This window comes from Xiphias gladius, chromosome 16 (genome assembly GCF_016859285.1).
Source record: "Xiphias gladius isolate SHS-SW01 ecotype Sanya breed wild chromosome 16, ASM1685928v1, whole genome shotgun sequence".
Taxonomy (NCBI): domain Eukaryota; kingdom Metazoa; phylum Chordata; class Actinopteri; order Istiophoriformes; family Xiphiidae; genus Xiphias; species Xiphias gladius.
Window position 1 is genome coordinate 19,802,168 of NC_053415.1, and position 25,802 is coordinate 19,827,969.

The window sequence follows — 25,802 nt, forward strand, 5'->3', positions numbered from 1 at the left end:
AACTGGTGTGACAAACTTAGGGTCCATGTATTGCTGTGGGATACGTGTTGTAGATGTTACTTATATGTTACTAAAATACACTGCAGTGAAATGTGGAGATAGGGATTCTCAGTAGAAAGAGAGGCTCAGGCCCAGCAGATCTGACCCAGATAGACGCTGCCCTACATAGGTCTGGCAGTGCCACTGAAATGGACTGCAAAACCTGCTGACAACTAGCCAGAAGAGCCTGGCTGTAAAATATAATAGTTTCCAATATTACCACCATACTGTATCCGTGAGCACAACAGTTGGGTTAAGTGAGATTTAGATATAACCATTGGCTGTCTGATCTTTTTCCACTGGGTTTAACCACTGGGAATGTTGGAGTTTATGGTTGCCAGATTGGCTGACTTGCACACATTATACTTGGAAGGTGAATAAACCTCTACCCATACAATTCAAATCCCTCTGTTTGAAGGTATTTCCCCTAAATGTCTTTGTTGTTACCTGGCTGGATGGATGTGACGCGAGCTCCAGTTGAGTCCCAGGCTGCCTGGAGGCCAAAGTCTCGGCTGCTGTTGGGCTTCTGGTTCAGGTTGATCCGCATCTCACAGTAGTTCTCCTACAAACCAAACATCAACACAGGTGAGCAGAGATGAGCAACGGCATTTTACAAGCGTAAAAAGGAGATTTCATCGCACAATCTTGGTCCTGATTTTCTTCCACTCTGGAGAAGAATCAGAATGTCAGGTTGTGTGTCTGTGTGTATGCAGGCCTGCTTTGGCAAAAAAACTTTGTATTACACATTTATGCCTGTTGATTAAATGCCAACCTGTTGCTATATACTTTAATTTCAGCAGTGCAGCACTCTATTTTTTTTAAGCAAGTTGTACATAAGGAAAGAGGCTGAACCAAAAATTAGTCGTAACCATGCATTAGAAAAATTAAAAATACATTAATTCACTGTCAGAGAGAGTATTGACGGGTCACTGTCAGTCTTAAAAGACATGGAATATTTTTCAATGCCTTCAATATAGCCAACAGAAAAGGCTGATCTGTTTTGTCAAAAGTAGGTCATTTAAGTACCTGGCTGGTGTCTTCGGCTGCAGAAGGATTGAATGGAGCTTCGCCCTTGACCAGAGGAGGGACGGGAGAGGCTCTCTGAGCTGAGGTGATGCTCTTCGCTGCGGTCTTCTCCCACTCCTCCTCCTCATCTCCACTGCTGTGGGCCGAGCCGGAGTGAGCCTCGTCCTCAGAGGTCAGGAAGTGGTGATATCGGTTCGGCACAGATGACCTCTTCGAAACATCGACGTCTCCGTTGGCACGCTTGTGGGAGTCGTCCATCTGTCCGGGATGAATGCAGAATAACAGAGAATGCTTGAGCCTTAAGACTAAGATACTATAAAACAAACACTGAATAACGTATGGCTGATGATTTCACAATACTCTTTTTTTAACCTGTAAAAGACCTTAAAATGGGGGGAAATCAGTTAATTTTTCTCTTTCAATCAGTCACTAACTTACTGAAGAAGCCTGTAGATTGTTTCCCCTGACACAATTAAACATTATGTATTCTCTTGTATTTACTATTACAGTAATGAAAGTGAAGAAGGCTGAAAATAGCAGCTCCTGTAGTTGAGTTAGCATTATGAAAACATTATCTTCATCCATTATTCACACAGTAATCAGATCGTGCTGTTGGGTCACACCGATGTACTCAGGACAAATAACACTGTACCTGACCAACAACAAGGAAAACATTTCTTACTTCCAAACAAACACAGTATCCTCCCACCCTCTAAATGTCTGTCTCCCCTTTGTGCTGCACATGGAGTTGGTGTTTAGTTGTAAAATTATCCAGTACTCACTGTAAAGACTCTGGGAAGGGAGGTGATGCGGGAGGGCTGGGTCCCGAAAGGCCTTGGTGTGACAACTGAGGTTAGACGTGCGCTATCCGATCTCTGGTAGCTCCTGGGGAGAGAGGCGGAAACCCGAGACACCCCTGGAGGCTTGGGTTCCATTGAGCTGAGCTGTGGTTGTTGTTTGTGCAGAAAACCAGCGGAGGGGGCCTCTGCCTCAGTCTGCGATCCCGACAATTGGCGCCTTGGCCTGGTCGCCTTTTGTAAGAAACTGGAAGAGGAGACGATTGGTGGGGTCTCCTCTGTCTTGGCTGTTCTGGTGCGTTCTGAGACTAAACTGCTCTGTAAAGGTGCAGCTGCAGGAGCCTGGGAGCTGTGGAGAGACCTGCGGCTCAGGGGAATGATGCTGGGAGTGATGGTGGTCGTGGTGTCGCTGCCCGTAGGACTGTCCGCAACGTCAACGTCGTGTGAGGTGGGAGGGGAGGCGGCCCTGCCAGTAGCTGGGGAAGCAGCGGGGGGCTTGTCCTCTTTCAGAGAAGGCTCAGAGGGTTCAGAGGAACAGTAAGGAGTGTCGATAGTGTAGCTCCTGGTGGGAAGGGTTCGGGTACGAGGGAGAATGACCGGTCTCTCAAAAACGTCCTCGTCGTTGTCCAGGTAAGAGAGAGATCCAAGACGACTGCCAATGCTGTTTTTTCTTTTATCTTCTCTGCAGACCAGACAGGGGAGGAGAAGGGGGATGAGATAAATCGGAAAAAATTGGACAGTGATGGATAAAATTAAAGATGAAGGTGGGGACAAGTACAAAGGGTTGGGGGTAAAAGAGTTGAAATGGGGAGGGCAGTGACAAAAAAAAAAGGGGGAGGATGGTTGTAGGCCATGATTAAATTACACTTTCACACTGACTGAATGCAAAATTATTGAGTGTCCTCATTCACTCCTGCACAAATAATCCTTTAGTCTCTGTTTAATACTGCAAAACCACCTTCTCATAAATTACCTTAGCAAAGGATCCCCCTCCGAAGGTAAAAAAGGAGTAAAAGAGGAAGAAATTCAGTGTGCGTTGTTTTTTAGTAAAAAACAGGATCAGAAAATAAAAAATTTAATTCTGTAGTATTAAATCTCCCAATACCATAATGCATTACCCTGGCACTATCAAAAGTACCTGATCGGGTGTGTTTTCCCTTACCTCTCTTCTTGCATCTCTTTTAAGGTCTTGGACCTTCTGTTACTGCCGTAGGTAATCTGCTCTATCTTCTCTCGTTCCTCTTTCTTCTTCACTATATCAGAGTTGACACTCCTGCGCCGGTTCTTCCATTTGTTCAGGTCCTGCAGCGAAGGTAAGCCAACATCCCCTCATGCATCATATTACTACAGTTCATCTTAGATTTAGATAAAACAGACTGGTTGTGTTGCATTTCTAACTGTACAGTGAAGTTGCGAAGGAGAGAGGGCACAAAAAAGAGAAGGGGCTACGTTTGAAGGTGTTCTATTTGTGTGCTTTAGGCTCCTCCCGGCTTACCTCCCCTGTGTACTGGGGACTGTGTGACCTGAATGCTGCTTTAAGACTCCATTATTTTTGCTATGACACTGATCAGACTGCTGACAGACACACACAGCCAGTCACGTACATGTGGATAACTTTATATTACTCTTAATTTTTCTACCTAAGAATGAGCACTTGCAATGGATCATTTGTTTTTAAAATCGGGGCACCTCTGCCCCTCGAAAACAATTTTCCAGACTTCATTTTATATTGATCAACTTTTCATCCTAGTGTCTCTTTCTTACATCACCTGTCTATTTTACATCATAGCATGATTTCACATCAATTCTATTACCAGTATTTACAGTATGTGGTGTCTCCTACCGCAAACACTGTGATTTGGAAATGAGGACAGTCCAACGCCATAGGGCCATGCCGCACCAATCAGCGTCTGCCTCTGTCTCTGGTTTCTATCTAAACACCTCTAATTTCACCCTGTGGCCACCTACTGCATCACAACAACTGATCCCCCCGATAGGCGCACAGATCGCGTAGATCGTGTGCTCAGCTTTCACTTCAATCTTATCTGTGTTGAAAACAAAATTTTTTTCCGCCAGCTTTCTGCCAGAGTCAGCTTGTCTTGATTTGTATAACAAGACTGGTGTGAAGCAAACAGATATCCTGGGGTGGTACTGTGCAGTACACATAGCAGTTATACTCACATCCTGCCACTTATCCTCACTCTCTTTTATCTGCTCACGATACTTCTGCAGCTCTTCGTAGCGAGCCTGCCGGATGATGGTGGGGTCGACGTGGATATCATTTGTTGATTTACTCCTGGGCAGAGAAAGGGTAGAGAGAAAGACCCTGGGCATCAGCATCTCAAGTGAGAGGTGGAGGTGAGGTTTAGTTTTCAGATCCCGGCACAATTTAAAAAATAAATTCCACTCCAAGCATGCATGCACCGTCTCTTACTACTGTGTCAAATAAGCTGTAGAAAACATCTCTCGAATAGTCCAAATACATTCCAGCTTATACCTCCCGTCCACTTATCTGCCACTGATGCTGAAATAAGTTGGATTAAATCTTTATCCTGTAACCAAGTGTTAGCCTGCAAACACAGCACACGGGTCAACCACAAAAAACCGTGGAGTGACGTAAGCTCGTTGGGTTAGTAAGATATATCTCAGCCTTTCATGCAAAAGAGCAAAGTCACTCAAAGCTCACAGCCTATGGAAAAATGCACTCTTTGTTTTCACTTACCTGCAAAGATTTACACATGTCTCATATCGCTATCAGAGTGTTTAGACCCCTGCTCAGTCATAACTCTCACCGGGACACACTGCAGTTTAGGTAGATGACCCAGCGTATTGCTATTGTATGCATCTTTTGCTTTGTTGCTTTGTCAATAGGGATTTGTGGAGCAATGACGGACCCCCCCCGATCCCCCCCAAATTGGCTCCGCGCCATACAATACACTTTGTTGTGTGTCAGCATTTAGCAGCCAGAGAGTGAGAACAGCAGCACAAAAGCAGGAGGCAGCGGGGTGCAACTGTAAGAGGCCAGAGCAAATGCAAACGTGCCACATTCCTGGGAGCCCGTATCAACTCACCCGTCGATACTCTCTTGCATTTGGTGCTGTCTAGGAAACCAGAGAGAACCACAGACAACAGAATCACATTTCTGCAGACTGGCCTTTGACACTGAGTCTGAGAGTGGACTGGTTGAGAGCAGAGGGCCAATTAGTGACTCTCAGACCTGCTCATCCCCAGGTGGTGGGTTTCAAATGTATGTAAACCCAGCCAAAACACGACTCTGCTGGTTTTGACTTAGTACACTGGAGAGAATAGAGTTTACGGCGTGTATATAGTATGCTTACAGTGCAGTATCGCCTTTCCTTTCCCTGACATTTGACTGGAGAGGTAGGTGGACGTGTATCTCCCCCTAAACAACGCTGCTTTTCAGGAGACTCCAACATGATGTCACTGGATACATGGCTTTACATATGGATGTGAAGTAAATCCAGATAGGCTTGACGTAGGTTAAATGGTTGCTTTGTGAATGCTTGTGTGTTCTGAAGGCTTTCATGTGCAAACACTGCAGCGCAGATTTGTGTTCAGGTTACTATGGAGTCCACAAGTTGCACCTTCATTCAAAGCTGCGGGGAATTTCTATAGGCTTTCGTGTCAGCTCGACAGACAAGACTACATTTAAATGCGCTGCTTGGTGCAGTCAGAGTGTTCTGCACATTATGTTTGGATATTACTCAGGCTTTCCACACTCTCATGCTGCTGCACTTTGAGCTTTACATATCTGTATGAAATTCCCTTCGCTGAGGAAAACAACACTGTACTCTGGTCAGACCCATGTTACTGTAGATGTTAGGTGAGATCAACAAATTGCCAGTCCAGTGCAATTCATCACAAGATCGTGAGGTCTTTTCTTTTATTTATTAAGCATGAGTATGTTTTCCATTCACAGGCAAACTCAGTCTGATAGGAAAAGAAATCCAAAAATAAAATGCAGAATTTGGGTCTGTTCAACAATACTCATCATGAACCAAACAACTTGGTTTATAATGGAGAATTTATGCTGTTTTCTAATAAATCACACTTTAAAATAGGTTCAATGTGCAACCCAGACATCCACTCTGCATTTACATTCCATGTGTTTGTAAGGTAAAATATACCATATAGCCATTGTACAGAAAACCATAATGAATTTCCTTTCATTACAGTTTTTTTCTGACTGGAAAAAAACTTTAATCTTTCAATTCTGAGGTAACAACAAACATTTAAAACAAGAAAAGGTTCAGAGTCACTACTGTAGTGAATTTCACCACATTTGCTTCTCTGTGGTTTCTGTTGAAACACTCAAGACTGACCCAGTGAACACATAAGTCACAGATAGTTTTCAGAAACAAGAGCTTAGTTGGGTAAAACTCCCATCTCTACCTCTGAGGGCCTTTAAACCAATCATTAAAACACTGGGTTAACCTGCTATCAAGACCAATTCAGCATCAGACGGAAAATATTTCAAGACTGAAGTGGAAAAAAAAGAAGACGACAAAAATGGAAGAACAAGTCAACAAAGCAGAGAAGCTACCAGGCACTGCTACATCAAACTGGTTCTACAACTTCAGAGCAGCTAGCCTCTCCACCATAAGCCTCTTCTTATATCTTAACCTACTGGCTTCCCTGATAGCCTGCCACCTCTGCAGGTCACCTTCGCTACAGGAAGAAGGCACTGAGGGAGTCATCTGATTGGCTGATGAGCCTGTAAGTGGGCTCTGATCGGAACAGACTCCGAGCTTCCGAACCAGCATGTCATCTGTTTTAGGACGCATCTCCTTCTCCACCTGATTGTTTTTATTTGTGTCTGCTTCGTGGGTCAGCGGACATGGGAGACAGAGGAGTCTGGCTTTGAGATCAGGAGGCAGAGCCCATGGTTCTGGAATAGGCATAGGGGCATAGTTGTCAGGGGCTCCTGAGAGTGGCCGTTGTTGCTGAGTCTGCTGGGTTTTCTCCTTACGATACACCACATCGTCCTGCTCGATGTCGGGGAAAGCGTTCTCCTCAGTGCTCCCACTGCCGTGTTGCTGGATGACAATATTGAGCTGCGGCTCGGATGTGTAGAGACGGCGGTTAGTGGAAAGCTGAGTCTTCATCATAGCCAGGTCCGTGTTGGACTGGAAGGCCAGGGTCCGCCTGGCAAACATGTCATCATTCTCCAAGTCAGGGAAAATGCTCTCATGATCAAAAGGGTCAGGGGGCTCCCGGGGGTCATGGCGCCCCAGGAGAGGCCACCTCTCGCATTTGACCAGCCTGGGACCTGAGGCTGGGTCCACTGGGGCAAACACCAGAGGGGGAGTCTCTAACAGAGGGGGCTGTATCTTGGGGAGCTGTGGGGGAGTGTGTGGTTGGATATGAGGACTGCAAGGTGGGCAAAAGGAGAGAAAAGGACAGAGAGGTGATGAGTGCATGCATGTGAACTGGATCAAAGAGCAAGAAAAGGAGGAAAAGATACAACAGGCAGCCATAGTGGTGGTATTTGATTCAAAAAGATGAGGACTTTACAATTACACTGCTATGAAATAAAACTGTGATGCTGGTTGCTATAAGTCTACACTAGAATAGGCTGTAATAAAAATAGGATATTCCTGAGACACAGCCTAATTTCTACTAAAGTCAGTACAAGAAAACTGCTTTATGAAGCGCGTTAGGGCAGCTCCAGTAGCTTGTCTGTGTATTTTTATCATTAGTATGTTAGACAGCAGCTCATCAGAAATTAAGCCCCAAAAGGAGCCAATTATATTTCTCCTCTAAAATTTGAATGCTCTAAAACATTCCTTCATCTTCACAATCATGCAGCTGTATCGACCTTTTCCCCACAACAAGGGTGGTGTGAGCCGAGGCCTCGTGTGTGTGGGAGTGAGAGGGAGAAGGGCCAGAGGGAGAGGGGGCAGAGGAGAGCCAAGGACTGATGTCACAGTCTGAGTCATCTGACGAAGAGCCCAACTTCTTATGGCTACAGCAGGGTGGACGAAGGAAAGGGGACAGAGGTAGAGACAGGGTAAAGGGGAAAGGTAGGAGGCAATAGCAGGGAAAGAGATAGAAAAACGAAGTGAACCACAGAACACCAAATTCTGAATCTTACAGTCTAAAATGGTAAAATTGGCAGGCATTTAAGGAGAGGAGAATCAAACGTGTCAGGTGGAAAAGTAAGAAAAGATGGTTTAAGCGGTAGAAAGAAAATCATTGATGAAATTACTACTCTGTAACACATGAAGTCTGTATGTCTGTATAGTATGTTTATAGAGAGGATGTAGGCCATGTGTAGATGTATGTGTTGTGTTTTAATGCCCTCACACACCTGAAGCCTTGTATCTTCTTATACCAGGGTCTCCTCTGAGAACCCAGTTTGATCTTCTGTATGTTAATGTCTTCTTCAGGCGTCCAGAACTTGGGTAAAAACTTGTCATAAGATACGTTTCCAGCAGGCTGTGGTTTGACACCCATCTTGCGGGTGTAGAGATCATCTTGGATGGGGTCAGCATAGCCCACCTCATCGTCTTCATCCTCAGAGTCATCGTAAATCTCCCTGAACAGGCTGTCAGTGAACACGGCTCGGCGGTGGTCCACCATCACGGAGCCGTGCTGGGGGGGCTTTGTTTCCCCAGTGGGGTTGCTGCTGCTGCTCAAGAGAGACAGCCAACCACATGTGTCAAAAGAATTTTTCAGCAGCAGTACAGCATACCAGTCACGCAAAGAGGAGCACATTCCTCGAGCACAACAACCTCAAATGAGATGACGCAAGGATTAGCAAACCAATGCAAGCTCAAAACCAAACTGTAAAAGAGGCAAAAAACTGATTGGAGGGATTATGTTGCCAACACAAATCACTCCTCCAAGCTCATAAAATGCAGAAGGAGCAAATAATGACACGATGCAGCTAAAATTCAAGACAATTCAAACAGAAACCAACAAACTGAAGACTTCAGAGCATTGTTAGACGCAGCACACTACGACCGAAGATGTTGCTCATGGTTACAATTAACCATGCAAAATTAGGCTGAGAGAAGCTCTCTAGTTTGCTCTCATCAGGCAGGCAAATCAAAGTCACACGTAGCTTCATGTTCTCTGACCTGAGGCAGGTCACATTCTGTTGAGCGGTAACATTGGGAGTCATAGTGACTTTGGGCCAGAGGCCCCTTCTATCCCCAGCTGCCCTTCCCCCTGCCAGGGGACTGATGGGCACGGCGAAGTTGGTGGGGGGAGCTGGGGAGGGGCTGTGGAAGCGTCTGCTGGCCAGGTCATCCAGTACAAGATCTGGGTCCGGTCGGTCTGTGTCCGAGTCACTGCCGCTTTCATACTCGTAGGTCCACTGTAGATGAGCTTCGGGCAAGGCATTCTGGGATACTTGACTGTTGCCAGAGCAGTCAGAGGAAAGCCTTGTTTCACTGAGGTCATCATTCCACGGCACAGCAAAATGAAACACAACACCATCGACCATTCGCAGACAACACAACAGCACCACAAACACCGACAGTAATGGGAGAGGACAGAGTCAAAAACAGCTACAATGTGAACTTCAAGCGCAAACTACGGATTTGGGTATGAACCCATCACTTCTTGAACACTTTTTGTTACGTTACCTTCAGACAGCTCAAAGTCATGTGCGTGTTGTAACAGTACCTGGTGAGGGTGCTTTCGTCCTCTGTGTATGTGGGGTTGGCCCAGCTGCGCCGATTGTCCTCATTTCGTTCAGCCCGTTTCTTCCTCAGCGGAGCGGGCACGTAGCCTGTAGGTTTGTCTTTAGTGGGCAGAAACTGGTTAAACCGGGACGGGGCCTTGGGTGTGATGGCTGCCGACCGGCGGTAGCTGAGAGCGTCCTTGTTCTCAGCCATCCTGAAGACAGAGTCCGCCTCAGTGTCACTGCAACAACCTGGAGCATGGAAGAGGACAAGGGAGCAGGGGGACAGGTTATGGGAGAAATGCAGAGACGGAGGACGGGGATTTGATAAGGGAGATGAAGTAGCAAAAAGGACAGACGTGGTGAGAACAGAGGAAGGAGTGAGGGGAGCGTGTTATGTGTTCTGGCGTGGCTTTGCAGGAGTAACAGAGGGGTGCAGGGTGGGGGAACGGAGGCCTCCTCATTTACAAGATGGTGTGGACGACTGTGGAATGTCTCACTGCTCTCTCTTTCTTGGGAGAGGGGGGGGGCTTGTTCTGAGATCACTGACCAGCACTTCACTCTCTTAAAGCATACTACATTTCTTTAATGAGACGAGACGGACTTTAGCATTGATATACCTCTCCTTCCTGGGGGACTTGGGTGAATTTTCACTGAAAATATCCCCTTTCAAAAGCATACCACTAGATGGCAATAGGTATTTATTTTCATAAATGGGAGTCAACTTGCTGGCTCTGATGCATAATATCTGGCCAGTTCAAATATTTGAAGTTCTAGACAGATGAAGTGGATTAAAAATATTGATGCAGAGATACAATTTGAGAAAGTCTGAAAACTTTGATGACAATCTGGCCTCCTAAATCCCATATATTCAGCTTTAGCAGGGTAAAAGAGAAGGGAGAGCAACAGAAGGTCTCAAATATTGCCTGAGACTGTCTAAAAGTGTGTTCATGTCTGTTTGTATATAGATACGACATCTCCTACCCTCGCTGCTGCCTTTAAGAGTGGTGTCGGAGGAGATGCTGTGAGGTCGAGAGCCCAAAGAGTCCAAACTGTCCAGGGAGTCGTCTCTCCTGTGTCTGCCGCCGCCTCCTCCTCCTCCTCCTCCTCCTCCTCTCAGTTGGTAGAGCTCCTCTCGCTCTGAGTACCAGCTATCTCCAAAACCGCTGTCTCTGACGTTGCTGCCTTTCTGACTGGACGATTCCTGCAGAGCCTTTCATACACAAACAACCACAAACAGTCAGACAATAGGGTGCCAATTCCAATATTTAGCTCCACTGTGTTTGGTGTGCATGAGAGATCTCCCAGATAGGGAGTGAAGTCTGAGCTGCCTGGCGTTCTCATTCTTGCAGACTCAGTTACTGTAAACATACACTCCTATAAAGTCTATAAGGGAAAAAGCACACTGCAATTTAAATGGAATAGCCTCACTGTTTTCTATTCACTGCCATCTCTGTCAAAACAAACACAGCCACGATCCACGCACCTTTGATGACAGTGTTTACTGCATGAATAGAATTTCATTGTACAAAGGCACATACTCTGAGACACCTTAACCATCTTAGCTACAAACAAGCAAAAACTTGTCAGACACTATAAAGAAAAATGATTTTCAGATCTTTAATCCGCTGAATGCTACCAGACAATACAAATCCACAAACTAAACCCAGTCTTACCCTGCGCCACTGAAGTTGGATTATCATGGCTAAACGTGCAAGGCGTGCAGTAACCAACTGCTATTACTGAAAATCCCTGCAGTCAGTTGAATTATAGAGGCCTTGCACACCACCACCTATAAATCTATGTGAAAGCAAAGCACCAAATTCAACGCTGGCATAAACAGGGGGGGAGGAAACGTGCTTCCTTCAAAAGAAGAAGCGGCTATTTTCATGTTCAAACTATGTGAACTGTGAGCTGTGCGGTAAACACGATTAAAATAGCTGAGTCAAGGGATCAGGTCATTTATGACTTAACGTAACTTTGGTTTTAGTGGCCAGCAATCTGCAGCCCCTCGGCCTGCTGCACTCATTCTTCCGCACATAGCCTCCATGCAAGGGAGGATACAGAAATGTACTGTGCAGTGGCTGTAAAAGAGGATTTCACTCACGCCGTTTGTGGTCTCTACAAGAAAATTAAGCTTCTGTTTCACGACGGCATAGGTGCGACAGTTCAAAGTGCACAATGGGATAATTACCCACTTGGAGAAATTTACCTTGTATAGCGCTGTGCCCAACAATCCCTCAAATGCCTTGAAGTTCAGGTAAGGCCCATCATACAAACGGTCACAATGAGCTCTTCTACCAAGCCAGTAAATGGTGATTAGTACCTAGAAAGAGGATATCAAATGGTTTATGACACAAATCATACATGCCTGCAAGTGAAAATGAATTATTACCAGACAGAATACATCAGATAATAGCGATACCTTTACCCTCAGTGATGAATGATCTGTGCAGTGCTAAAGCAGGTGATTGTTATGATAGCTGGTGCCCTACTCTGACACAGGGGTCATATCACCCAGTGCCATGCTCTTGTTTCCAGGCTCATCCAGAATACTCTGCTGCTGTTTGTCTGTGCATTATTAGGCTGGACAGGTAAATGTAGCGCACTAAAGCAAACAAACATCACTACATCAATGATGCTGGTCCCCTATTACACATGAAACGGTTCAAACTGACATGTCAGCTCTTTGGTTTCATGTCATGCAAGTTCAAAAATGATTATTGTTGCAGTTGGGGTGCAAAGCGGACCCATGCCGGAAAACAATGTAGGAAGATAAACCTTGATGAAGCTGTGATGAGAGACACAGCGAACGCAGAACTTATCGGCAAGACCTTGAAATATATTTCAAAGATAAATAAATTAAGACAGAAGGCGGCATCTGAGGAGTTCAGATGAAGACTTCATGTTGAAACACATCAGCAATTTTGTCAGTGCAACTGAAAATAACATTTCACCAAAACAAACAAGAGATCAAGTGAATTTTTCGTGTAACCCCTTCTTTCCTGAATTTGTTTTGAGGATAAAAAAAAAACCCATTGTAGTTCTTTTTAAAGGTAGAGCACCCAACTGAAACTCAGTGCGGAGGAGGCTCACCTGTTTGCTCTCATGAAGTCCTACGCCAAATTTAGTCAGGGATTCATGTTACGGATAAATCAATTCATATCGTGCTACATGTTTTGTGTCTGTTTTCTGACATCTCGCGTCGTGTCGAAAATTAAGTGTTCTCATTTTAACACGTCACCCCCTAGATTCAGTGTGTTGGTGTACGAGGCATTCATATGATCTAGGGTTTTAAGATGCGGACGCAGTGTCAACACTCACAGCGTAAATGTGGCTGGTAACCTTTGCTTTATGTCACTGCCCATCTCTTAACCCTTATTTTCCCCTTTCTACCATTTCCTATGTAATTTAGGCATAAATACCCCAAAATACTCATAAAATAATGTGGGTGTAAGAAATAAAGCTAAATGTAGGTATGAACATCACATATTTGTTGTTATACATCTAAATGTTAATCTTAATGTATCCACATTACATAAAATGTTATCATAACAATGGTATAAAATGTTTTAAGGACAATTAAACTATAAAATTAAGGTTCTCCAATGATACTTGAAGAGGACTGTAACTGAAGCTTATTTATGAAATTATGTTTTATTATTGCTGAATGACAGGTCAACAAATCCATCTCCCAGAAAAAAAAGACAAAGCTTCTATTTTTTCACATTTCACTCACATTTTTCAGCCTCCTATCAGTCTCTTGATGCCTGTGAGAGAAAGAGCAGAAAACAGAGGTGTATGCGTATGAGAGAAAATGACAATCAAAGAACAGAGGGCATGGGTGTTGGGTCTATGTGTTAGGCAGTGAAAGAGCTGGAAACTGAGAGCACAATCCAGACGACTGCCAGCCCTTCACTCACTCCCACACAACAACACAAAGGCAGCGGGCGAAAACAAACACACATTTTTGAAAAAAAAGAAAAGAAAAAAAAACAACTGAAAACAAAAAAACAAAAAACAACACAATTCAAGTGAAAAGTGTTGGGACTGAACAACTGTTACATTTGTGTGCTTATTTTTTACACTAATCGCAAAATCAAGCAATGGGAAAAACATTTGGTTCAAGTTTAGGGGCACAGAGAGAGCACTTGTTTCTGACTCCAAACTAATGATTAAACTAAGGACTGCACATTTAACATTTGAATACCAAACAAGGCTCTACTGTTGGAGCAACAAAGTCATATTTCTGTGATTTGACAGTGGACCTGGCAGTCAGAAAATCACTTTCTTCGGAAAATGTCAGCTCATTCTCAAAGTTCATTCTCTCAAGTCTCACAGTGTCAACCTGCAAGCCTGATATTACCTTTCCCTTATGTACACTGAGTACCTGTCACCTAAGGTGACCGTAGTGTCTATTTAGAGAGGCCTCTAAACAGTGATAAAAAGCTACAGTTTATTCAGTAACCATAACTGTGACAGAGGAAGATATACGGTCTTACTCACATGCTCTGTGCATACTACACATTCCTGCTATCATGTGGTAATAGAAGTAGCCGCACACGCCTCTAAACCCATGAATACTAGGATTTCTTGCAGCCCCCCCCCTCAGAAAATGCTACCAGAGCACCTGCTGAGAATGCGATGCATGTACGGCGGCTACACCTTATACAACTGCCTGTCAATCAAACATGTTCAGGTTCCTATAGGTGGCTTTGTTTAGGGGGAGGACACAAAGCAGGCAGGTATAATTGAACACATAAAAAACAGTTAGATGGGGGCAATTGAACTGTTCAGTACAGCAGTCAGTGCTGAAAAAAAGTACATTTAATCAGGTTGGTGCACTTAAGTACAGTTTTGAGGTACTCGCACATATGTGAGTATTTCTATTGTCTGCTACTCTATTTTTCTACTTTAGAGAGATACCGTCTATTGTATTTTTGACTCCTCTACATTTACCTCACTGCTATGGTTACTTTTGAGATTTTGAGATCAGATTACATTAAAAACATCTGATTAGTTGATAAAACAAAACAAATTGTTCAAGGTTAAAAACAGGGATTCCCAACCTTTTTGGTTTGTGACTTCTTACTTGGGCCCCTCGCCATTTCTATGAGTTGTTAGCAGACATTAAAAGACATTTTGCCTCTAAATTTATCAGATGGATTTATAAAAGTAACTGTTTGAGGCCTCAAAAGAGATGCCAAATTAACTCACATTCGTGTAGAAGAACTTTGTTTTTTCTTCTTCCCTACCCCATTAATCATCTCTGGACCCCTCACATTTATCTCATGACTAAACTAGAAGTAGTCAAAATTGGCTCCACCTCCACCAGCTACAACAGTAACATGCTATTTATGCACTGATTCATCAGTGTTAACAATCTAATAATGTAATAGACTCATAGGGGCCATTTTTCTAAATGACAAATATACTATAAAGCCAATATTCACTCTCTTTTAGCTGTGTTCTTGGTCTCTAAACACTTAACGCTCCACTATGTTCACCAGCTAGTCTCTAAATGTGTCTGTCTGCTGTTTGGTGCTGAGCAGGTGGTGTACAGAGGAATTTCGGATTTTTTTTTTTTTTTTCCTCCACTGAAAACAGCTGCCGACTGTGACCAAAAACAGCGGACTTAGAGTGATGAGAGTTTACCAAAACAGTAAAGCTCCGTACAGCCGAGGGGAGCGGCAGATTCAGCTGATAATTCTTTGTAGGTTCATCGCTACAAGCGACCACTTTCACGTTGCTACATTGTTCTCACGTTGCGTTTCACACATTGTTATTGTAAAACATATTATTTTTTGCTGCTTTACATATATTTCACTGATAATACCTCTGTACTTTTACTTAAGTAAAATTATGAATCCTCAACTTTTACTTGTTATGGAGTATTTTTACATTGCTAGTCTGGTACTTTGACTTATGTAAATGATCTGAGCATTTAAATGGATGGGAACCAGATCAACTTTCCCACCAGTATGCGTCAACTCTCAACAGGGGCTTCCAACATTCTAATTCCACAGTGGTGAAAAAAGAAATGGACATTTACCAATTTGGCATATTGCAAATTTATGGACCCAATAAAAGCGGGCAGGAGAAAAAAAATGCCCTCTTTGGTGTGGCTTGGAACACAGTCACAAAGTCTAAGATTATAGCAGTGGTAGCCTGGTCCAAAAAATAAGGATCTGTATACCCAAACTACCACCAAGCCGCTTCTCATAATGCTAATTTATGGATAGTTGTAATAGCAGAAGAGAAGGGAAAATAAAAAGGGCTATTATCAGGCTTAAGGAGCCTCAGGACATAGCTCTAGCCTGTTAAAATCAGCTGAGTGCTCATATGATTGAGCACAATAATACACAAGTTCTTTACAGAGAGTACAGTCTAGGAATAGCTTCTTTTAACTAGTATTACCAGGTAAAATAATCACATTGGGGTTTTGAAAATTTGTTTGAAAATTGGTCAATTGTGACAATTGTGATCACCACATTCCACCTAAATTCAACTTGAAATTCAATACATCTGAGTTCACTAGATCAAAATCAGAGTAACTTTTGTTTTGTGAAGATGACAAAAACATTTGTTTCATGCCTACGGAACCCCTTTGGGAAACATATGTTTAAGTGTTCATTTTTTTTTTTTTCAAGTTGAATGTGCCGAAGCACAGAGCCCGAAGAACAAAAAATGTGTAACTGTCCTGGACTGTAGGTCCAATGTATATGTTTTGTACAGTAGGTATACAGAGCTCTGACAAGAAAGCCTCCAGCTTGACAAATTAACAGGATGCTGTCGTCACTTCCCCAACACCTTCATTTCGGCCTTTACCCTCAACCTCTGCGTGCTTACCCGGACTTTCACATCATCACACTCTTGCCGAGGTCAAAGGGTGACAGACGACCAATCCCCCACCAGCAAGTGACATTCTTACTTTTTTAACTTCCGCTACAAACGCGAAGATACCAGACACCGCACTTGTGCAAGTCAGCCACTGCTGCTACATAATTATCAACCAGCCAATGCCAAACATGAGGAAAATATCAGACAACAAGCTGCTCAATCAAAATGAGTTGCAAAAGACTACAGTATCCATAATTTTCACAAATAAATTTGATGAAGAGTCAAACAGCGTGTTCTTCCGATATCAGACAAAAAAAGGAGATACAACGGAGGAAAGATAAGCCACTATTCAAATGTCAGACATAGTAGCTCATCTCAACGTGAGCCAAAGTAAATGAGCTTTCCAATTCTGTCAATCACTTCCGTGTGCTGTCACAGAGGCAAATTTATGTTTAGATCCATAGCAAGACAGAATCTACAGGTGAAAGATATAAATGGAATGAACTGAGACCACAGGATCTGACTCAGTCCACGTATAGCCACCAACAAGACCATGGGAGCTCTGCTTCTTTAATAATATCCAATAATAATAATAATAATAATATCCAAAAGGCAAACAAACTCAGTACCAAAGCCCTTAAATTAGTGTGTGTGCATGTATGATCAGAGGCATACCTTCACAATGAAGATCACTTGCTCTCCTGCATTCAGTAATACCACATGTAACATCCTTCATCTACGTTTTTGCATTGTCATGAAATACTTCCTGAAAAACTAAGACGTAGGGAGAGTCTGATTAGAGGCTGTGGGTAAGACAGTGTCAGGCATCGTTCTGTCGTAGTTATCAGGGACACTACAGCCTCTGTGAGCGACGAAACAGGGTGAGGCTGGCATTGCTCTCTCCAAGTCATCAACAGAGCACAAATATAACCCTTGTATTGGCCTTTTACAGGCAGTGCCGTGTCCATGGTGCAGAAACTTTATTGGCCGTTCACCACCATTGCTCATTTGGTTTCACAATCTGCCCACAGTTCACAACACACTGGAACAAGAACTGACGGCAGTGCTACATATTAAGCCGTGAAACCATAGTGAGCAGTGCCAGCTCAGTGAACCACACCCGAAATACTAACACACGAGGCACTTAATTTGTCTTCAATTTGCAATCAGTCTTGTCATAAATAACAATATGCACAAGGCATGAAGCACAATATATGTTGTTGCTGAATAATTTCGGATAACAAGCTGTGTAGTCTGTCCAAATGTGTCTGGGAAACAACACATTCCATCAGGTAGTTCAAACATTTGGTTTGACCTAAAGCCAGGGATGCCATTGCATATTCCAAATCATGTAATCATACCAAACTGCCACTCCTCTCTCACTATTGTCGAGAACGATTTACTGACATTCCTCAAAGGACAATAAGATTTTGAAATACATGGGCAGTTTCATTTCCTTAAGTATGGAAAGTAGTCAACCCTTGTCAATAATTTGCTCAATCAAACGGCGGCAACAAGTGAGACTTTGGACCCACCTTGGCGGGCGATTTGTTCTGTCAGTCAGTGGCGGTCACAGAGCCAAATTGGGACACGTACCCACTGGTGCAATGAGACAAGTACACAGATTATTTACTTCAATTCAAAAACAGTAATACTACAGTGCAAAAAGATCCTGCTTTTTAAAATGTGCTCCAGACAAAGTACAGAATTGCTATCAATAAAATATAGTTTAAACCTGCAATAACTGATTTTTTTGAACACTGTTTTGAACACAATATTGACATATCATCACCTTTTAAGGTGATATGGTGAATTTGTGAATGAACACTTACTTATTTACACATCCAGAAGTCATGAGGAAACATTATCATTTGGAATTGTGTTCCTGGCCTGGATAATATAAGCCAAACATTCCCTTTCTTTTAGCTCTGTTTTTGGTCTCTAGCAACTCCTGAGAGAAATATCTGGCTCTTTAGGCGCTAAACGTTCCACTATGTTCACCAGCTAGTCACTAACTTTGTCTGTTTGCTGTTTGGTGCTTTCAACATTATGGGAGCAGTGTGAATGATCCAAAAACAGTAAAGTTGCAGACTGGTCAGCTAAACAAGCTAAATTGAGCTGAAACTCACTATAAAACTCTATAAACGCTGAGGGGAGCTGCAGATTCAGGTGATTATTCACAGAGGGTTCATCACTATGAGCGACCGCTTTCACGTTGTCACACTGTTTTTACATTTTTATTTGATACGTTGCTATTAGAAAAATATTGAGTATAGCCATTTTTCGTATGAAAACTCAATATCAGTTGCAGTGTTATGATTTTTATATATTACATGAATGGATTGTTACTATTGACATTAACATTTAAGAAGTGTTTTAATGTTTAATGTACCTGAATTAGGTGGAGCTGATTTTATCTCCTTTATATACTGTTGGGTTGTCCTCTTTCATAAGATGATGATGTTTTGTTATGAATCATTAAGTGGCCTAAAATGGATAGACTCAAGTAAAGTGTAAATACCTTGGCTTATACTTAAGTGCAGTACTTGAGTGAATGTGCTTAGTTACTTTCCACCACTGCTCATAGCCTGTCCTCTAAGGCATCTGTGTTTTACATCTACAGTATATAAACCCTTTATTGCCAGATCTGGTATGCCATAATTCCTCTTAAACTTACTATAATGTACAGTAAGTATGAGGAAGATGAGTCCGAGGATCGTGTAGCTTACACACTGAAATAAGCTAAACAAGCTTAAGAGTTCCTCAGCAACTACAGTCTGACAGCATAATGTGTAATGGCACAGGATAAAGATCTGTCCATGTTTGGCTCCATTACACTGTAAGTTCCACCTGCAAAGCAAGATGTCCTGCTTAAGAGTTAGCTCTGTGACAAGTGGCACTTGTTAAAACATTCAGAGAGGTCAAGTGTAGCGTTATCTGCAGACATTTAAATGTATTAGGGAGAACCCAGCAGGTTCTGGAGTCGAGGTCCTACTCCAACCTGGAGTCCATGCTGTTGAATATCCAAATGGCAATTTCAGGGTCTAAAGGAAGTGGATCAAATTCAATAGAACACTTTTAGATGCCATGATTCATCTACAGCACTCTAGTGCCCTCATTTCCTGAGCAGCCGTTGGAAACTGACAGAGTTGGTCTAAAGTAGCCCGTGAATCATAGCCTCCGATTATGATCTAGATTCAGTCTGGTCAGTATTACAACCCTGGTGTTTCGAGTATGGTTGTACCTGGTTATATTTCAATTGACACGTGGGTGATGTGAGGAAATCTTCCAGAACACATCACCGAGCAGCCTATAGTCTCTGTACCTCACAACAGTTGGTCCTGCTATATGACAAATTCACTGACTGTGTTTGTAACTGATAACCGTGTTTATCAGAAAGCAGGTTTCACAACACAAGGCAATAGAGCAATATACACTGCAGATGGTGGTAAGGTCAATACAACGACAACTGCAAAGCTCAAAGGTCAGAACAGACATTCAATAATCTTTTATGGCTGCCGGAACAATGCATGCTAGTATGAATTAAGCTGTCCTCTCGCTGCTTCAGCCAATATCTGACTCCAGTTTCATGCAAAAAGAAAGATACTGGCCTTGAAAATAACTATATTCAAGCACAAACGATCCGTGTGTAAAGTTTAGTATTTCTCATGGAGGTGTAGGTCAACAAGACCTATCAATCATAAATCAACGAGAGGTTTTTTCAGTGAAATGCTGTTGAATCAGTCTCTTAAAAAATTAGAGCTGCAGCTGACATTTAGTTTCTATGATTAATATGTCAATTAGTTTCTCCATTAATCAATTAATCGTTTGGTCCGTAAAAAGTCCGAAAAATGCCCATCACAATATCCCCAAACCCCTTTGTTATCATACTCAAATTGCTTGTTTTGTCTGACCAACATACCAAAACCCAAAGATATTTTTCTCTAGTATTATAGCGGACAAAGAAAACCAGCAAATATTCACATTTGAGAAGCTGGAACCAGAGAATATTAGGAACAATTAATTGATTATCATAATATTTGCTGATTAATTTACTCTCAGCTGACTAACTAATAAATTGACTAATCGCTTCAGCTTTATTTAAGTATCAATCAATCACACTTTCATTGTGTTGCACCTTTCATACAGGTTAGTGCAGGCAAAAAACAATGTGGAAAACTAATGCACACACAAAAGTGAAAGTTATACACAGATATTAGATCAAAGTTGAATAAAAAAATATACAAATACAATAGAATAAAAATACATAAAACCCAAGACAAGGGCAAACCCACCCCCAAAAAAAAACAAAACAGATGGACGGTTGCTTAATACTGTATATAAGGGTTTTACCAAAAAAGCCAAATAACAGTCTTTGTGAAAACCACAATGCAGCACCTCAATGCTGCTGAAACTGAGAACAGGGAAGCCTAGCAAAGCACCTGTCAGACTGGGTTTAAGGGAATGGGAGGTTGGATAGACACCAGGGGCAAAGACAGCTGATAGAAACAACTTTCTCTCTCCCTCTGTGCGGTGTTCATTTGCGTAGTCTCTGATAAGCAATAGTGAAATAATTCCATTGGTTGTCTGCCGCCTTGTTTGGGATTATCTCCTCATGTTACTCTTTGTGTGCCATCTCTCTCTGCCTGAGTTATAAATATTGCAGCTGGGGAGCCACATAATTGTGTCTACAAGCCAAATACCTCCACATTGTTCATGTTGTGTAAACCTTTAGCAAAAATATCACTCGGCCCAATAAAAATACGCTGCATTTAAAAACAAGAGTGGCCAAAAAAATTCCTCTGTATAATTTACCAAGACTGAACAAAACAATGGAAGCAGCTGCAGGCTCAACTAAACATGAAAACCTGCAACTGTTGAGCATGTTTGAGGTGAGGATTAGTTTGCAGCAACAGCAACTTAAGATACAAAAACTATTTACTGTATGTCTTCTCCTCGGAATGAACCCATTCCTTGACAAACCCCACATGGGGGGGTTGTTACCAGAAGGAGTCAACAAACTATTAAAAGCTCCTCTCCCATGAGCCCTGATACCATTCCAATCAATCCTACTTGTCAAAGTGAGCACCAGGTCCTAAAAATAGGACTGCGAGTCCCCTCTGACCAAACCCCCGCATGCAGGCAGACATGGTGGCAAAGAGCTGAGCTGTGGTATATTCAAAATACAGGGCAAGGGATTTGGTATTGCCCATTTGAAAGATTTCATGCAAAAAGAGTTTGATCCACAGAAAAACACATAATTTCAAAATGCAGGGTGAAATACATTGTCATTTTTTTTTTTTAATAAAGTTCAGTCGGTAATACTGTGTATCTTAGAGTTTTAGTAAGATTTAGTTTCGGTTATGCCCGACATTTAGCGAATGATATTGCTATGGGGACAGGGTGTGTCTGAACAAAGGGGGGTAGATTTGTTTATTTAGTTCATAATCCACTGTATGCAATGTGCATCTGCGTCTGTATGCGTCTATGAGACAACTGTGGTTTCGGCATCATCGTCAGTGTTACAGGGGAATGACTGACAGAGTCTTGGGTGGATCATGGGCAAAATGTTAAAGGGGTTGTGGCAACATCTCAATGAAACATCCAAACGGAGCTTAGTTGCACAGCTGACAACGCTAAGTGACACAGAGTTGACAGAATGAGTAGTTTTGAAAACCCCACAACTTCACGTCATCACCTAGCGTTATTTTAGCAACTAATACCTTGTATTTGCCACAGAGTACCTATCAAATTCGAGTTGAACAACCTGCAGGAACTGTTGCTAAAGCACATTAATTTGTGCTTCCACACCACTGTTTTGTACATCCACAGTGGATGTTCTGTGCCCTGCCTTACCCTGCTCCTCCCCAAAGACACACCTGTGTTAAAACTGAACAGGTTGTTCTACATACCGCATGCCTCTCTGCGTGGCACGCTATTGACACAAAATTTCTGTCATGCTTGCTAACTCATGCACTGTCTCAGCTGCACCTCTTTCTATTCAAACTATCAGAAATACATTTCTTTAGAAGCTTTAACCTGCACCTGACAGTAATCAATTACTTTCACAACTCATTCGTTTGTTATAATTTGCTAAACCTGCACCAAAAGGAAGTGTATTTGATTAAATGTTTTTCAATCAGAGCAAAGATGCAGATACTCTGCACATTCTTTGTTTGACTGACTTGTGTGGTTTCATCAACTGTCCCCTCCATCATATTAAAAAGAAACACATGGTGCTGAGCCCTAGCAGGTGCTTACCTTAACACAAGAAAACATGCACACTCAAAATAGCTGTGACCTTTTTAACACCTCTGCAGTTAACTTGAATCATGGCTCACATGAGGAGACATGTGCTCTGAAATACTGTATAGTGTGAAGCATTTAAACGTTCATCCTCACTGTGCAAAAGAATGGAAGCATAAATAGAAACTTAAGAAGCTGGGTCAATGAAGGAAGATTCAAAATCACGAGTTGGTCTCAGTTTAAAAGGACCCCATCTCTGTGCATGGCAAGGTTGGGTATCAGAGTGTTAGTATCAATAGTTTACAAGGCTCCCAAGATCAGAACTTACTTGACTGTAACTCTTGTGGATAAGTCCTGAAGATCTCCGGGGTGAAAGAGCTGCGCTTCTTTTAGTCCAAGCTTCCCGCAAGCCCTGAGGAAGACGTTAAGGTTGTCCTGGACAAAGAACAAAGCAGGGATGAGGGTTGTCCACCTTCAGAGGCAAAGAATAATCACTCAAGAATTCTCTGGCAGGGACACAGCTTACAACTCATTGCTTCCAAAGTTCATATCACCAGAGAACAGAGACAGACGGGGAGGAGCATGTGTGCAGCAAATAAAAAGTCACCCAGTACAGAACGCACACAAACACACATGGAGGGGGGAGAGGCTGCGTGACAGGAGCTGACTGACGGCAGCAAAGCTACCTGTGGGCTGGGTTAGGGTGGGGACAATGCCAAAACCAGGAAGGATGACATCAGAGCTTTGCACAAGTCCTACCCAACCAGCCATGCGAGTGCAAAACTGACACACATATGAGCACATTGCCTGCTGTCATCTCCTTCTTCTCACACCCTGAAACTGTCCCCTCCCTTCCCTGCCAAGCCCTTTAGTTGAGAATACCTGTGGAACCTGTGGAATCTGTGGGGTGGTGGAGTATTTTGGAGACATTTGGTTGCTATGAAACACAAGGTCAGGTTAGAGAGACTGACAAATATTTCCCTGAAGCAACTCAAGAGGACACTAGGGTGGAAGAACGGTTTCCCCTTCTACACTATATCAATCATTTTATATTGCATAGTTTATGTGTGTGCACATGATTTGCACATATGTGTGAGTTTAATGTGAGGTAGTGAAAATACATTTTGCTCTATAACTAGACACACATTTCATGCATTTCAAACAAATCTGAACCACATGAGCGCTATTCCTTTCTGGGGTTATGACTTTTTCAGTTGTAATCCCAACTGTCTTTTTTATAAGCCTGCACTTCCCTTTGGGACACCACTGCTTAAGAGGGTTTCGTGTAATGACACATGGTTTCTACATGGGCTGGAATAATTAAGGGGTAGTTTGTTCTATATTTAAATGGCAAACATGCTTATTTGCAAATGGTAGGAGAAAGCTGACCTCTCAGTGCAGGCATCTCTTGCTAACAGCTTTGCTTGTCCCTTAACAGCAATTTGCTGTGTCTTAAAGGTCACTGTGGGCCCCTACAGGTCAAGGAACAAACCCCCCCCCCCTTCCTTTATACTGAGGCACTGGGGTCACTGTTTATACATTATGACACAGTAAAGATTTTCTCTGCATTGTCTTGTTAACAGACATGATAACGTAACTTTCCACATATTGAGCAACTGAGTTAATTTCTCGCATATTTCTCCTCTCTCATTATTTGTCCGTCTAAAATCGTTCACGTGAGCATTTTACAGTGACACTAATTCATGACCTTGCCTTATGACCCATGCCTAAAGTACGTACAGTCAGAAATAACAAAGTATATATGACTGTTGCTTACAGGACATCTTCACTACCTCGCCTTACCTCAGCATTTTAAGAAGACAGGTGCTCTACATGTTAGCTATGGTCATAGCCCGATTTTTGAAGCTGATACTGATGTTCATTGTTTATAGTTTATAAAGCCCAATAACAATATATTGGCTGATAGTCTTTATTTTTTACATAAGCGTATAAAATCGATAAAAAAAGCTGTGATCACAATATTTAGTGCTATTCAGTGCTCTCTGTTGGACAAACTACGCAACTGTTACCTTCAACATACAGTCATCAGTCTTTCTGTACAGTAGCTTCTCGGTACTTGCTCAGCCAACATATACGACAATACCAATATATCTGCAATAAACTAATATCGGCTAATAAATCAGCCTAGCAGACCTAAATATCTTATTTATATTCTGACAGATGCAGGCCATGAGAGACAATGGAGCTTTAGTGTTGAAACGTAGTTGAAAATCTCAAGACGGATATCCCACTGTAGGCCCCGGTTTTCTCCTTGTGAAGCAAAACCTCGCCATGAGCCAATGTAATCAAAGCAAATACAAAAGGATAATATCACTTAGGTATGAATGTCATTAACCTCAAAGAGCATTACGAACAAACTAAAAGCCACCCCTAACAGTCTGTCCCAGAACATGCAGAGATAATGATGTTGAAAGAATGTTATGCTGACTTGTGCCTGAGCATAATCCTGCTAAATATGCTCTACCCATCCAGCAGTCTCTAATCCTCTCCTGCAGACTTGAGGACCCTGATTTAAGCACTTAACACCAAGAAACAGAAAGATCTGACTCATGAGGTGTCTGACTTGACATAAAAGAATCTTCGTTCCTACTGGTCACATTGTGGTCACACTCTATTCTTCCAATGCATTCTTTGTCTAACATGGGCATACCCTGCAATTACCCTCAGCTGACCCTCAGCGACGAGCAAAGCTATGGTTAAAATATCAAGCTACACATTTTCAAATCCTGTCACAATAAACTGAGAGGAGATGGATTACTTGAAATGTTGCCTCTTATGAAACAGGGCCAACAGAGGAACCTCCCGTCCAAACAGGCAAATCCAGTCATAACATGCACCCATACAACACAAACACAGTAACAAAACATGGTCAAATGCCTGTCATTGCACAGATGATTACACAGACATTTAGATGAGTACAGGCTCCCTCAGGGCCACTGAAACTGTTTATCTCCTCCCACTGCTACCTCAACTCACCGAGGAGTTGGTATATGTGGGGACATCCAGCACCATCTCAATTACAGTATATTTACAGTGGGCAGAGGCAGATGGAGTCATCTTTAACTCTGTCCCTCTGGCTTAAACCCAGTGGGCCTCAAATCCAGGCCCCAGCTCATGTACCGGCTTCCTGCCCAGCGCTGGTAAAAGCAGAACCTGGCCCGAACCAGGTTGCCATGACTCAA

At 42.7% G+C, this 25,802-nt stretch overlaps 1 protein-coding gene across 3 annotated transcripts in view; it reads right to left on the reverse strand.

Annotated features, from left to right (window-relative positions):
* The window catches only part of lmo7a (LIM domain 7a), a 50,462-nt gene that overhangs the window by 13,611 nt on the left and 11,049 nt on the right, over positions 1 to 25,802 (reverse strand). For all 3 annotated transcript variants that reach the window (XM_040148664.1, XM_040148663.1, XM_040148665.1), the window contains exons 4-14: positions 22,928 to 23,034; positions 13,253 to 13,283; positions 11,726 to 11,839; positions 10,498 to 10,726; positions 9,516 to 9,765; positions 4,934 to 4,963; positions 4,044 to 4,158; positions 3,025 to 3,164; positions 1,848 to 2,544; positions 1,066 to 1,323; positions 487 to 601 (exon numbers count right to left, since the gene is read on the reverse strand). In XM_040148664.1, the coding sequence (XP_040004598.1) occupies positions 487 to 601; positions 1,066 to 1,323; positions 1,848 to 2,544; positions 3,025 to 3,164; positions 4,044 to 4,158; positions 4,934 to 4,963; positions 9,516 to 9,765; positions 10,498 to 10,726; positions 11,726 to 11,839; positions 13,253 to 13,283; positions 22,928 to 23,034 (2,086 nt within the window). The remainder of the gene's footprint in view (positions 1 to 486; positions 602 to 1,065; positions 1,324 to 1,847; positions 2,545 to 3,024; positions 3,165 to 4,043; positions 4,159 to 4,933; positions 4,964 to 9,515; positions 9,766 to 10,497; positions 10,727 to 11,725; positions 11,840 to 13,252; positions 13,284 to 22,927; positions 23,035 to 25,802) is intronic.